Raw genomic sequence first — 13,572 nt, 5'->3', positions numbered from 1 at the left:
ATACTTTGTTTCTTCCAAATATATTATAATATACTCTGTGTGGTTCATTTAGACCCTTATGGCTATGTGCTGATTTTGGTGTTAAGGATGACTGAATGAAGCAATTCTCACTCCCAGTAGCATGATGTACATTTCTGCTGTATTCTCTTTAGGTTATTTTAATTTTTTGTCATCTGATTAAAACTTTTTTCTTTTAAATTTACCTTTTGCTCCCATTTGCATTTCTTTTTCTGTGACTTGGCTGTTCCTGTCATTTGTCCATTTTCGATAGATATTTCTCCCATTATGTATTTTGTCTTTTAACTTTGTTTATGGTCTGTTTTTCGTTACAAAATGTCTAATTTTTGTGGGTTCACATCTGTCTCTTCTTCCTTTGTGGCTTCTGAGTTTCTTGACCTTACAATGCCTATGTCATTCTGAGAGTAAACAAGTATTCTCTTACATTTTCTTCTAATAATTTATAGATTTTGAAGATGGTTTGAGGTGGAGATTATGCCCATTCTATTCTGAATTGAAATGCTACTTTTATCCTATGTTAAATATATTTGCTCTAACAAAATGAGACAGATCCACCAAAAATGCTAAAGGACTTTTGGAAAATATTAATGTTATCATTATCTGTTTCAGTATTATCAATTCACCCATTAAATGAAAGAAAATAGCCCTGCTCCTTTTGATGTTTGTCTTCAACAAGGCATTTGGGACAAAGGCAGTGCTAATAAATAGATAGGATAAAAATAGTAAGATTATTATGCTTTTGAGCTTCATATAATACTGAATAAAAGAGACTGTGGGAAAAGATACTGGCGTTTTAACTGTAGTCTTATAATGATACTAAATGTATGAAAAGGAACCAAGTAAGATATAAAGCTCATGGGAGGAAGTGTAGAAGCAAATCAGTGATAATTATCTTTAATAGAAAGATGATGGTGTAGACATACTTTGCATTTTGAGTCATTTTTCCTTTACGGTTGATGGATAATGTTGATTTATCCATAGTCTCTTAGTACTTAATATATAGATATGGTCTCTAATGTTTCATACCTTTGCCTCAAAGAGTTTCTTTGTTTATATATGGGATTTTCTTCTCTGTCTAAGTAATTTGTTACTCAAAGATTGTACTCTTCTGATGAATTTGTTTTTGTTTTATTTTGCTACAGGAGGAGTTGGATTTGTCTTCCAGTTCCCAGATGTTTCCCCTTTCTTTATATGGTGAAAGTGCTAATAGTCCCTCTTCAGTAGAGCCACTGAAGGAAGATAAGCCCATTATTGGTCCCAGGAATAAAACTGGTATTACTCAATATTCTAATTTCTGCTGTTATTTCTTTTTTAGACTGAACTTGTGTTCTAGTTCTTGAAAGAAATGTTGGATAAGTGGTATGTTTTTTAAACTGGCTTGCTGTTTTTAAACGACTGAGCCTAATTAGTTATGGATCATTCACTGTGGAGAAGAGAGGGAAGAAATATTTCTTCTTTGGTTGTCTCTATCTTTATAGGTGAAAGATACTTTAAAATAGACCTAGTCCCCATCTTCTTTTCAGGAGAAATTTCCAAATTATAGTTAAATATACTGGATCTGAAGGCCATTCACCTGTGGCATTTGTTACTTTATTAATCTTCAGGCTTTATTCAGTAATTTTAGGTATTCTTCTTTACCAGTTCATATGTCCCCTTCTCAAAGCTACATGTTTGGTCAAAAAGAAAAGATTTCAATTTCAGGTCTTTTCTTCAGTCCTGTAGGATATGGAGTAGTTATGCTTAACCTTCAATTAAAGATATTACTCAGCGGTGAAGTGAAGATAATGTTGTAAAGAAAGGTATGTAATAGAATCTGTTCTCTAGGGTTTGCCTAATTGCCTTCAGATTGATTTGTGGTTTGTTTTTCTCTCCAGAAATGGGTTGACTCCAAAGAAAAAAATTCAGATCAATTCCAAAACCTTCAATTTCAGCCTAAGCCTTTATTGCTTCCAGCAGCATCCAAGAGTCAAAACCAACTCCAGTGTTCCAGCAAAAACCATCATTATTCAGACACTACCAACACTTATGCCACTTGCAAAGCAGCAGCCCATTATCAGTATACAACCTGCACCCACTAAAGGTACCTGAATGCAATTTGAGGCTGAGTATGTTTAACTGAAGGGCAGTAAGGCTTGTGTCATATGATTTGCTTTAACTCAGGCTATAATTTCTGAGCCCAAGCTGTGTGTCAGGAATTGTCCTTTGCTCTAAGGAGGTTGCAGATATGACTAGCATGTGATTTCTGTATGATGAGAGATTGCTATATAGATTGATACAGTTCTCTTTTTCTTACTGTTTTAGTTGGGGAAACACCTGTCTCTAAGGCTTTTGGTTTCATATAAACACCTGTAATGAAGAAGAAAATCTGGAAACTTTATTGGTATCATTTCATTCTGAGGTTTTTGTGGCTGTGAACTGTTTTTTTTTTTTTTTTAAATGAGAGGTCGTCTTTAAATTGATATGGTCTGTTTCAGGTCTTATAGGTATTTTTGCAGTAGAATCAGGTTCTTAATCTCTGAGGAGGCTGCATGGTTTAGTAAACAGGATCTTGAGGTAGACATTAGGAAGAGAGCTCAGTTCTACTAAGGAAACCCGAACTGTGCCTTCAAGTAGCTAAGATTGAGTGTTTTTTTATTTCATCCACCAGGTGGCCTCATATGCTTGTAATTCTACATGAAGTTTAGGTCACTATTCAAAGAAGTTCAAGTTTGAGGATTTGGTACTATTCAGAGATAGGAATCATTTGGACATAAAGCTGTCTTGAGGCATATTCTTTGTCTATGTATTATACTTATGTCTGTAGATATAAGTACAGGAAACTTCTGCAAGCATTCTTTTCTTTGGATTTACCTTGCTGGCATCAAGTAGAACTAGGTGTTAATGGGGTATGGACGTAATAAATAAAATGTTACATTTGCTTTTATGGTTATATTTTCGGAACATGGTTTTTAATGAGGTAAAGGTCATAAATTTGACTTTGATGTATTCTGTTAGCTTTGTTCTGTTCCATTGTCATAGAATATATGACATTGATAAAAAGAACTAGATGAGGGAGTGAATGGATCAGTGAAAATCCATCAATCCCTACTGTCTGAGTTTCCTAGCTGCTAAGACAAATATCCTACAGTGGGTTGGCTTAACAACAGGAATTATTGGCTCACGGTTTCAGAGGCTGAAAGGCTTACTTCTTCCCGGGGCCTGTATCTTCTGTCTGATGACAGTCTTAGGGTTCCTTGGCTTTTCCGTCACATGTCAGTGCTCATGGCAGCATCTTCTCCTTTCTCTTCTGGGCTTTGTTGACTTCCAGCTTCTGGCTACTCCCCATGACTTCTTCTTCTGTGCTCAGTTTCCTTTGTTTATAAGGACTTCAGCTATATTGGATTAAGGCCCACCCTTACCAATTATGGGCACACCTTAACTAGTAACATCTTCAAAGGTCTTATTTACAAATGGGTTCACACCCACAGGACCAGGGGTTGGGACCTGAACATGCCTTTTTGGGGGACATAGTTTAATCCCTAATACCTATACCCTTTTCCCCCCAAACAAACAAACAAAACCTGTTTGGTTTGAAACGCCGGCTCTTCCAATGCAGGGTCAAAACTGCTGACTTATATATGTGAAAAATAGCAATCCTGTAAAATAGGGATTTTTGTGATTGTGATCTTTGAATGGGTGTTAAGAGTTCATGAAATCCTTGAAATAAAACACAAATTTTATACATGTTCATTTGTGGATTTTTCTAGGGAGAGTCTCCAAAAATCAAGTTCTCAAAAGGATCGCTGTCTTCCCAAAGGATAAGAATTTAAACTTGTGAAGAGCCTCATTATAGTTCCCATAGGTATTACTTCAAACACATCTATAAAAAGTAAAAGCCTGACCTTAATATGACTAGTATATAAAGCCCATATGGAAGCTTTTATTACACAGAAAAGGAATTTCATTAAAATAATAATAATAGCTAACATTAAGCTCTTATTGTGTGCCAGGCACTGTTCTAAGGTGCTTAAGAGCGTTATCTTATTAATCCTTACATCAACTTTGTGAAGATAGGTGCTATTATCTCCATTTAACAGATTAGAAAACTAAGGTGAAGAGACATTGTTTGCCCATAGTCACACAGCTATACCACTTTATTCAAAAAGAGGCATCCGTTTGATACGTAGATTGAAATATTTGAAGGAAGAACTATCAAAATTAGTGAGTTATGCATAGTTGCAAGTGTCCAGCATTGAATCCAGCCGTGTACCATTAAGGGGAATTTGCATGTAATACTGAAGAGGATTTTGAACTCTCTGAAATGGATAAAGGGCTTTTTGGCATGTCCTCTTTAACTGTTTCCATACCAGGAACAACAGTAACTATGTTCAACTGTTAACTAGTAAGGCCCCAGAGTCTTTTGCATTGCATGTTTGTGGTTTGGTCATCTAGTAGATTAGCATTTATCAAGTCACCATGAGAGTTTTTTGCTTTTATTTGAACACATTAAAATAGAAATTTAGTTGTTTCCCTCCATCTGTCTTGAACTTGAACATGCCTAGAATATTTAGAAGATCTTTGATTTAGGTGCTGGGTAATTTGAGGATAGTTAGGCACTTTGGGATGAGAGGGCTTGATGTACATTATGGAAAAAAGGAGACAACAAGTGAACTGGTGGAACTTATAGCTACATCTGGTACACAGACCTTGCTTTGGTATTCTTCTATTTCACTCTCTTTGTGATGCATTTCTCTCAGCAAGGAGATGCTGATAACTAGACAATGCACAGCACAGACTTGGATTATTTTTCTTAATTAGTTTCAAGAAATATTACTAATCCATTTAAATTTATATTATCTTAATTTATATTATTGCTAATGTTTGACATCTGTAACTGGAGCTGAAGTACAGTCCTTTCTTTGAAATGACTTAATTCTTTATGCTTACCAGCTCCTCTGTTCTTTGGAATAGTCCCAAAGTTCATTGAATAGTGTTTAGTTTTTGTTTTTTTTTTTAGAAATCATTCTTTCGTAAACTCAGAGGATGTGAAATACTGTTTCCTATAGTGCTTTTGTCAATGTATTAGTCTAAGTCAGTGGTTCTCAACCTGTAGACTCTGGACCTGGGGATGTGGGTGGTGGTGGGGTAGCCTGTGGCAATTTGCAGGGCATCCACAAATCCATATTTGTAGCAAGCATTTTCTGTAGAATGAGTAAAAATTTTGTTTCATATATCTATCCTGCTATTTTTAAATTTTTGTAGTTACACTTCTGATTAATAAACTAAATAAAAATTCATTTTGAATCATTATTAAATTCTTAATAGTTTTTTCTCATTGTGTATTTTCTCATTTCACAGAAACTGAAAGGACAACCATGATCATCTTGGGTGACCATGATAGTTTTTGATAGTAAAAAAGAGTACTTATATTCAAATGGGTTGGGAACCCCTGGTTTAAGTTTTATATTATGATGAGTATGTCTTTTCATAGTGTCAGATTGACTGTAATTTCTTGGTAAATTCTTATTAAAATGTAGCACTTGGTCATATGCTATTTATTTTCTGTATTAATTACTTTTTATTTGCATGTTTGGCCTAAGCATAAATCAGCTTATGAGTCATTTCCCATTTTATATTTATTTCATAAAAGAAGTTGGTCCAAGGGAAAATGACAAGATAAAAATGTTTAGTGATCACTTATACCCAAGTAAACCATATGTATTACAATGTATGAAAGTGTTAGGTATTTCATTTTACTAATTTATCTGGGATAAAATGCTGTGAATTCAATTCTGCTACTTAGCATGCTTTTTGAGGCCTTCTGTATCGTAAGGACTTTGCTTTTGAAAAGTGATCTTTTTTAGTTTGGACAGATGTTTTTAACAAATGAATGTTTTGAAGCATTATTTTGATATTTAATATTCCCTGATCCTTTGAAATACTGAGCTGAGCTTTACATGGGTCTTGTTAAACTGTCTGAAAGTATAATGCATTCTTTTTTTCCTTGAAGAAGAATTATAAATTTATGTGGAATTTTAGTTGCCAGTTACTGTAGTACCTTTATTTTGCTAGATAGGCTTCAAGCAGCTGTGGAAATTAGGCAAGGCTTTCAGTGTCTTATAAAATTGTCCAGATCTGAAAAGAGACACTCGGCAGGCAAGTAAAATTTTAAAGACCGATGTTGAGTTATATGAGTCTTCTTTAGATTAATGATGTTATTCTCCTCAGATTAGCATAATTTAAAAATGATTATAAATGTAAAGACTAAGAAGATAGAGTAGGCCATTTTTTTTGAGGGGAAAGGGATGAGGGTTGGTATCAACACACTCTTTTAAATTACCTGTTTATAGATTTGCTGTGCTAATTAGCTAAACTTTTTTGATATTTGTAGTCCTCTGTTCTTCCAGGTATTGAGTTACTCAGTCTCTGTTATATATATTTTTTTCATGTTTTTTGTGTTTGTAAATCCTATTAATTTAAAATATATGGATCACTGTATTCAGCATAAAAAATTTGTTTATAATATCAAAAACCCTTTTAGTACTAATAAATCTGAGGTTAATACTTAGAAAAATGTGTGTATAACTTATCAAGTTTGATATATAGATGGTTGAGAAAAATAAATACAGAAGTGTATTGTTAATCAAAACCTCAAAGTTACCATGAATGTGTGCTGTTGATTGTGTTTTAATCAGTGGCCTTGAATCCTTCCATGTGACCTTATATCTTTCAACGAGTCCTCAGTGTTGAACTGCTTTCCCAGGCAGTGCAGGTAAAGCACTCTCTGATTCCTTTTGTTTTTTTCTCTGTTTCTTTAATGCAGGTCAGACTGTTCTGCTCTCTCAGCCTACCGTGGTACAACTTCAGGCTCCTGGAGTTCTGCCCTCTCCTCAGCCAGTACTTACTGTTGCAGGGGGAGCCACACAGCTACCTAATCATGTGGTGAATGTGGTACCGGCCCCTGTGGCGAATGGCCCAGTGAATGGAAAACTTTCTGTGACTAAACCTGTCTTACAAAGTACCATGAGAAGTGTGGGTTCAGATGTAAGTTTTGAAACTTAGTGCTTTCTTAATGCCTTACTTTAAAAAAAAAAAAAACCGACTTTGTTGCTTTGTTTTTATTTTTAAAATTTATTATATCACAGCATTAAAAGTATGTGCTGAAATTGAAATCTTTGGTGGAAAATTAGGGAAAGGGTTATTATGTTGGACTCTCAATGAAAAGGTTTTGAAAGTCCAAAGAGGTTTGATAAAAAGTGAAGTATGCCTGTATCTCTCTCCTTTACTTGTCCTTTAAAACCCTCTACTGGCCTCCCTCAAGTACCCTGTACCCCCAACCCAATCATCCACTAGTATTTTACAGGGTTATATCATGTTTCCTGATTGAAATGTTTTTGGCAACTCCCCAGACAAGAGTCTGTAGGTTACTTTTTAAGCAGGGTTTATGTTTAGAATCTCTCAACTTTTTGAAGGATTTTCACCTCTGCATCATGATGACTTGCTGCTCTTAGGAATGCTGCCTCTTAACGATTATTTGGTATTTTTCCATCTTTGCAAACCTTTAGATTTTCTAGCATGTTGTAGGGTTTTTTTTTTTTTGTTTTTTGTTTGGTTGTTCTTGTTATTGTTTGTTTGTTTGTTTTTGTTTTTTGTAAATCTAACAGTGGATTCCCTAAAATTATGATTGGGAAAGCAAACCCTACATATTTCCTTTAAAATAAAAGTGGATATTACTGGTTATTAAAAATGCTACTCCACATGTTCTTTAGTTATTGCAAAATATTTTTAACATTCTGTGAGTTATGCAGAGTTGCTTATCAGACTACTGTCTGATCTGTCTATCAGAACTTATTAACCAGCATTAATGGGTCAGTGTCCTATGTAGTTGTGAAATGCTCCACTGTTGTATAAACACAACAAAGTAATCTCAATCGGCAAAATTGTAAAAACCCATAACAAAGAAATATCATCTCATGAAAGCAGAACATCCAAGTTCTAGAATAAGAGTAGTTCATATAGATATGAAAAATGATATGTGCCAAGACATGAAGGAGGAAAATGAATATAAGAATAGAGGTCCTGGATAGTATAGGATTAGGCATGATTATCATGTGAGTCTATTTTGGGGGAGAAGAGGGGATAAGTATAGAGCTTATGGCATAAAAGACACTAATACATATATGTGTTTCAGTGGGAGATGAGATGATGTGATGCTGGGATTTGCTTTAAAATAGTCTGAGGGGAAGTGGTGAGCACAGGATAGAAGAAACAAGATTGGCAAAATGTTGATAATAATTGAAAGCTGGTGTTCAATATGTAATCTTTTTGTTCTCTTAGATGAGTGGGAAATTTCCACAATATGTAAAAGAACAGCAATAACAAAAACCTTATTTTCAATTAAAAAGTTGTGCAAGCAATTAAAAAACAAGTATGCTTTTCACAGTATTCAGAAGGTGAAGAGTCATGAAAGAGGATTTTTAAAAATGATCTAGAATTTCCTTTTAATAGTCTTTAAGTTACGAACTTTAGTGTTTCTTTTGAAATACTCCAAAATGAAGCTAGCAATAGAAAATATTCAGTTGTCTTTATATAATGTGTTAGGACATTTGAAATATTTATTATGAAATATTTATTATGAAATATTTTGACATGTAAAAAGATAAAGATTAATCCAAACTTTTAAAAAATATAGTTTGATAGTGTGTCACAGTTGTCAAAAAATTTAAGATAGTCTTGGACTATATTCATAGAATTATAATATCCAGATCATGGGAAATTCCAAAGCAAACATAGCTAGGATGGGGAGGTGAGACTAGAAACCATGTCATAAGTAAATGAGTGGTTTAAGGGTTGGCATGATTCAGTAAACTGAAGAAGAGAAGACTGAAAGTAGACTTGTGAGCCATTTTCCAGGAAATGAAAGTTATCATATGGAAAATTGCAGAATTGTTCTGGGTTGTTCCAGAGGATTTATCTTGAACTAGTTCATGAAAGTTATAGAAAGCTCCCTTCCAATTCTGATTCTGTGATGCTCTCGTTGTATTTATAAACCAGAGGAGGTTTTTTATTTTTCTTTCTAGGCTTACTATCTGAATAATGAGCATCATAATATTGGCAATCATCATTGTATGCAGCTGACACACTGAGTACTTTCTAAGCTTATTTCATTTAACTGTATGTTGGTATCTTAGTCACACATCTGTTTTAGTTTTTTGGTGGGAAAGACCAGGTCTGTTCTCCTTTTGCACTCTTAAAGATGCTCTGTAAATTTGTTGAGTATTTACTGAAAAAGTGTCAGTCAACATTGGGGAGCTGGGGAATATATAAGATGAGAAAGTATAAAACAAACAAATATTGTCTTTTTTTAAAATTCAATTTTATTGAGATATATTCACAAACCATATTATCCTTCACAGTGTACAATCAGTGTTCACAGTATCATTATGTAGTTGTGCATTCATCACCACAATGAATTTTTGAACATTTTCATTGCCACACACAAAAAAGAATAAGAATAAAAATTAAAGTAAAAAAGAACACCCAAAACATCCCACTCCCACCCCCATCCCTCCTTATTATTCATTTACTTTTTGTCTCCATTTTTCTACTCATCTGTCCATATACTGGATAAAGGGAGTGTGAGCTACAGGATTTTCATAATTACCCAGTCACACTGTGTAAGCTACATAGTTATACATTTGTTTTCAAGAACCAAGGCTACTGGGTTGCAGTTCAACAGATTCAGGTGTTTTGGTCTAGCTATTCCAGTACAATAAAAGCTAAAAAGGGATATCTATATAATACATAGAATGACCTCTTGACTCTATTTGAAATCTCTCAGCCACTGAAATTTTATGTTGTTTCATTTCTGTTCCCCCTTTTGGTCCAAGAAGGCTTCCTCAGTCCTATGATGCCAGGGCCAGGCTCATCCCTGCAAGTCATGTCCCATGCTGTCAGGGAGATTTCCACCCCTGGGAGTCATGTCACATGTAGTGGGGAGGACAGGGAGTTTATCGGCAGAGTTGGCTTAGAGAGAGAGGCCACATCTGAGCAACAAAATAGGTTCTCTGAGAGTGACTCTTAGCACAATTATAAGTAAGGGTAGCCTCTCCTTTGCAGTAACAAGTTTCATAAGGGTAAGCCCCATGATTGAGGGCTTGGCCTTCTAAATTGGTAGTCCCCAGTGCTTATGAGAATATCAGGAATTCCCCAAGTGGGGAAGTTTAATATTTCCACATTTCCCTCCAGTCTCTCAAGGGGACTTTGCAAATACATTTTTATTTTCTTCCCAAATTACTCTGGGATGTATAGGGCTTCACATGAACCTCTACAAACCAACCAGATTTCACTCCCTATGCAAATTTCCATATAATTATGGTGTTTGAATAAACTGACCATACAAGTTAAATTATAGAGTGTGCTGCAAAAAAAGATAAATTTTGCACCAAATAAACATCTCTTCCTTTGGTCTCACACAGAAGTTGAAGTTATAAAACACCGTCAATATTGTCCTTTATCCTTTAGTCTGATTTATCTTAGTCCTAACCAAGTCCATTTCATCCATGTATCTAATTGAAGTCTGATCCCTTGTTCAGACTCTTTAACATTTGCTGTTTGGGGTAATGCTGACGTTCATACCTGCCCAACTTTGGCTCTGAGTCTTAAGTGTCACACAGATACCCAAAGTTCCAGGGACCAACCAGGTTATATACAAAGAACCCAACATCTCAGAATTTAGAAATGGCCATTGTAACTCAGAAATAGACATGAATACTGTTAACAGCTTACAGTCTAGGAACCTTTACAATAAGCCTTCCCCTGATAACTTGTGCTTTCAGATTCAATTTTCAGAGTTTGCACATTATAGTTAGTCCATATTAGTGATGCATCATAATGTTTGTCTTTTCATTTCTGATTTATTTCTCTCAACATTACTGTCCTCAAGATCCATTCACCTAGTTGCATACCCCACAGCTTCATTCCTACTTGTAGCAAATCAATATTCCATTGTACATATGCACCACAGTTTGCCATTCCATTCGTCAGTCGATGTACCCTAGGCCACCTCCATCTGCTGTGAATCGTGAATATTGACACTGTAAACCCCACTGTGCAAATGTCCATTTGTGTCCCTCTTTTCAGTTCTTTGAAGTATACACCCAATAACAAGGTTGCAGGGCCATATGGCAACCCCATACTTAGCTTCCTGTGGAACCACCACACCTCCCTCCAGATAGGCTGCACTATTCTACTTCCCCACCAACGGTGATTAGGTACATCCCTCTTTCTGCATTTTCTTCAGCACTTGTATCCCTCTGTTTATTTTTTAGACAGTTTTATTCACACCCCATACATTCCCTTCTAAGTAAACAATCAGTGGTTCCCTGTATAATCACAGTTATGCATTCACCACCACTATCTATATGAGAACATTTCCACTTCCACAAAGAAAGAGGAAGAGGCAAAAAAAAAAGAAAAAGACAAAGAAAGAGAAAAAAAGATGCCAAAAAAAGAAAAAGTAAAAATAAAATAAAATTAAATTAAAAGGTCCGACAACATCACCAATGCCAAGAATCCCACACCCTTCCCTATACCCCCCTTGTATAGACATTTAGCTTTGGTATATTGCCTTTGTTACAATTAATGGAAGCATATTACATGTTACTATTACTTGTAGACTCTAGTTTGACTTGATTGTATTTTTTCCTCAATACCCTCCAATTTTCCACACCTTTCAAAGTTGACATTCGTTTGTTCTCCCTCATGTAAAAACATTCTTATATTTGTACATTTAATCACAATCATTAATCACTCTAGGTTTCACTAAGTTAAAGCATCCTAGTCTTTATCTTCTAAGTTATAACATCCCAGTTCTTATCTTCTATCTTTCCTCCTGGTGTCATGCCCCTAACCTTCATCTTTCAACCGTACTCAGTCATCTTTGTTCAGTGTACTTACAATATTGTGCTACCATTACCCAGTATTGTACTATCCATATCTGGATCTGTACAATCAATCCTGTTGAACAATTCTGTACTCCTTCAGCATCAAATGCCTGATCTTTACCCTCTTCCTATCTCCTGGTATCTTCATTTCTACACTCTTCTCCAGACCTCTCTCTCCTGTCTTTTTCTATCTGTCTATAGCACTTCCTTTAGTATTTCTTATAGAGGAGGTCTCCTGTTCATGAACTCTCTCAGTGTCTGTTTATCTATAAATATTTTAAACTGCTACTCATTTTTGAAGGACAGTTTTGCTGGATATAGGATTCTTGGTTGGCAGTTTTTCTCTTTCAGTATCTTGAATATATCGTACCACTGCCTTCTCCCCTCCATGGTTTCTACTGAGAAATCCACACTTAGTCTTGTTGAGCTTCCCTTGTATGTTATGGATCGCTTTTCTCTTGCTGCTTTCGGAATTCTCTTTGTCTTTGACATTTGACAGTCTGATTAGTAAGTGTCTTGGAGTACGTCTATTTGGATCAGTTCTGTTTGGGGCATGCTATACTTCTTGGACCTGTAATTTTATGTCTTCTGTAAGAGACAGGAAATTTTCAGTGATTATTTCCTCTATTATTATTTCTGCTCCTTTTCTCTTCTCTTCTCCTTTTGGGACACCTATAACCTGTATATTCATGTGCTTCATGTTGTCATTCAGTTCCCTGAGACCCTGCTCATATTTTTTCCATTCTTGTCCCTATCTGTGTAGGATTTCAGATGTTCTGTCCTCTAGTTCAGTAATCCTTTCTTCTGCCTCTCCAAGTCTGCTATTTTATGTCTCCAATGTATTTTTCATCTCTTCTGTTGGTGCCTTTCATTCCCATAAGTTCTGCCTTTTTTTTTTTTCAAGCTTATGAATTCTTCCTTAGGGTCACCCAGTGTCTTCTTTATATCCTTCATCTCTTTTGTCACATTTTCCTTCAACTTGTTGATTTGATTGAGATTTGTTTGAACATCTTTAATTAGTTGTTTCAACTCTTGAATCACAGTTGAGGTGTTAGTTTGTTCCTTTGGGCCATATCTTCATGTTTCCTGTGTGACTCATGATTTTTTGCTGTCTAGGCATCTAATTTTCTTGATTAATTTATTCTGAAGGTTGTTTTCTCTCTTTTGCCTTGGGTTTTCTTGTTGGTTTTCTTTGATCTCTATATTTCTTTGTTCTTGCTGGCCAGTTGTCAGATTGGCTCTGTCCCCCAGTTTTCTCCCCAAATCAGGCATCCACCATACCTGGCCACAGTGATGGGAAGTAGGGACTGGACATCCAGCAAGTTCACTGTGTATGGTGATATAGATCTGTTGGCTCCCAGTGGTGCTCTGTTTTCTGCCAGCCAGCAAGACTTGGGTTTGTTTTAGAGCCCTGCTTTAACAGTTGGGTTGTCCATATTTATCAGGCAAAACTGGGCTGGGTTTCTGTGCAAGGCACGTAGACCAGCTGTTGTGGTCCTAATAAAGGGACTGGAGCATCTTTTTTTTTTTGGAATCCCACGTGGCGTATATTATCTTTTTGTTCTGCTGAATTCCAGTATAGAGGAATGATTTTATTCTCTGTACATCACTGTGTGAGTTTATAAATGTT

General features: G+C 35.6%; 1 protein-coding gene across 1 annotated transcript in view; it reads left to right on the top strand.

Moving 5' to 3' along the window:
- Positions 1–13,572, top strand: part of ATF6 (activating transcription factor 6) — a 311,275-nt gene that overhangs the window by 57,487 nt on the left and 240,216 nt on the right. The window contains 5 exon segments of the mRNA XM_037807081.1: positions 1,161–1,287; positions 1,889–1,938; positions 1,941–1,976; positions 1,978–2,098; positions 6,821–7,041. Of these exon segments, the coding sequence (XP_037663009.1) occupies positions 1,161–1,287; positions 1,889–1,938; positions 1,941–1,976; positions 1,978–2,098; positions 6,821–7,041 (555 nt within the window).

This window comes from Choloepus didactylus, chromosome 2, assembly GCF_015220235.1.
Source record: "Choloepus didactylus isolate mChoDid1 chromosome 2, mChoDid1.pri, whole genome shotgun sequence".
Taxonomy (NCBI): domain Eukaryota; kingdom Metazoa; phylum Chordata; class Mammalia; order Pilosa; family Megalonychidae; genus Choloepus; species Choloepus didactylus.
Note: the sequence above shows the minus strand (reverse complement) of the source record. Positions and strands in the feature narration are given on the sequence as shown.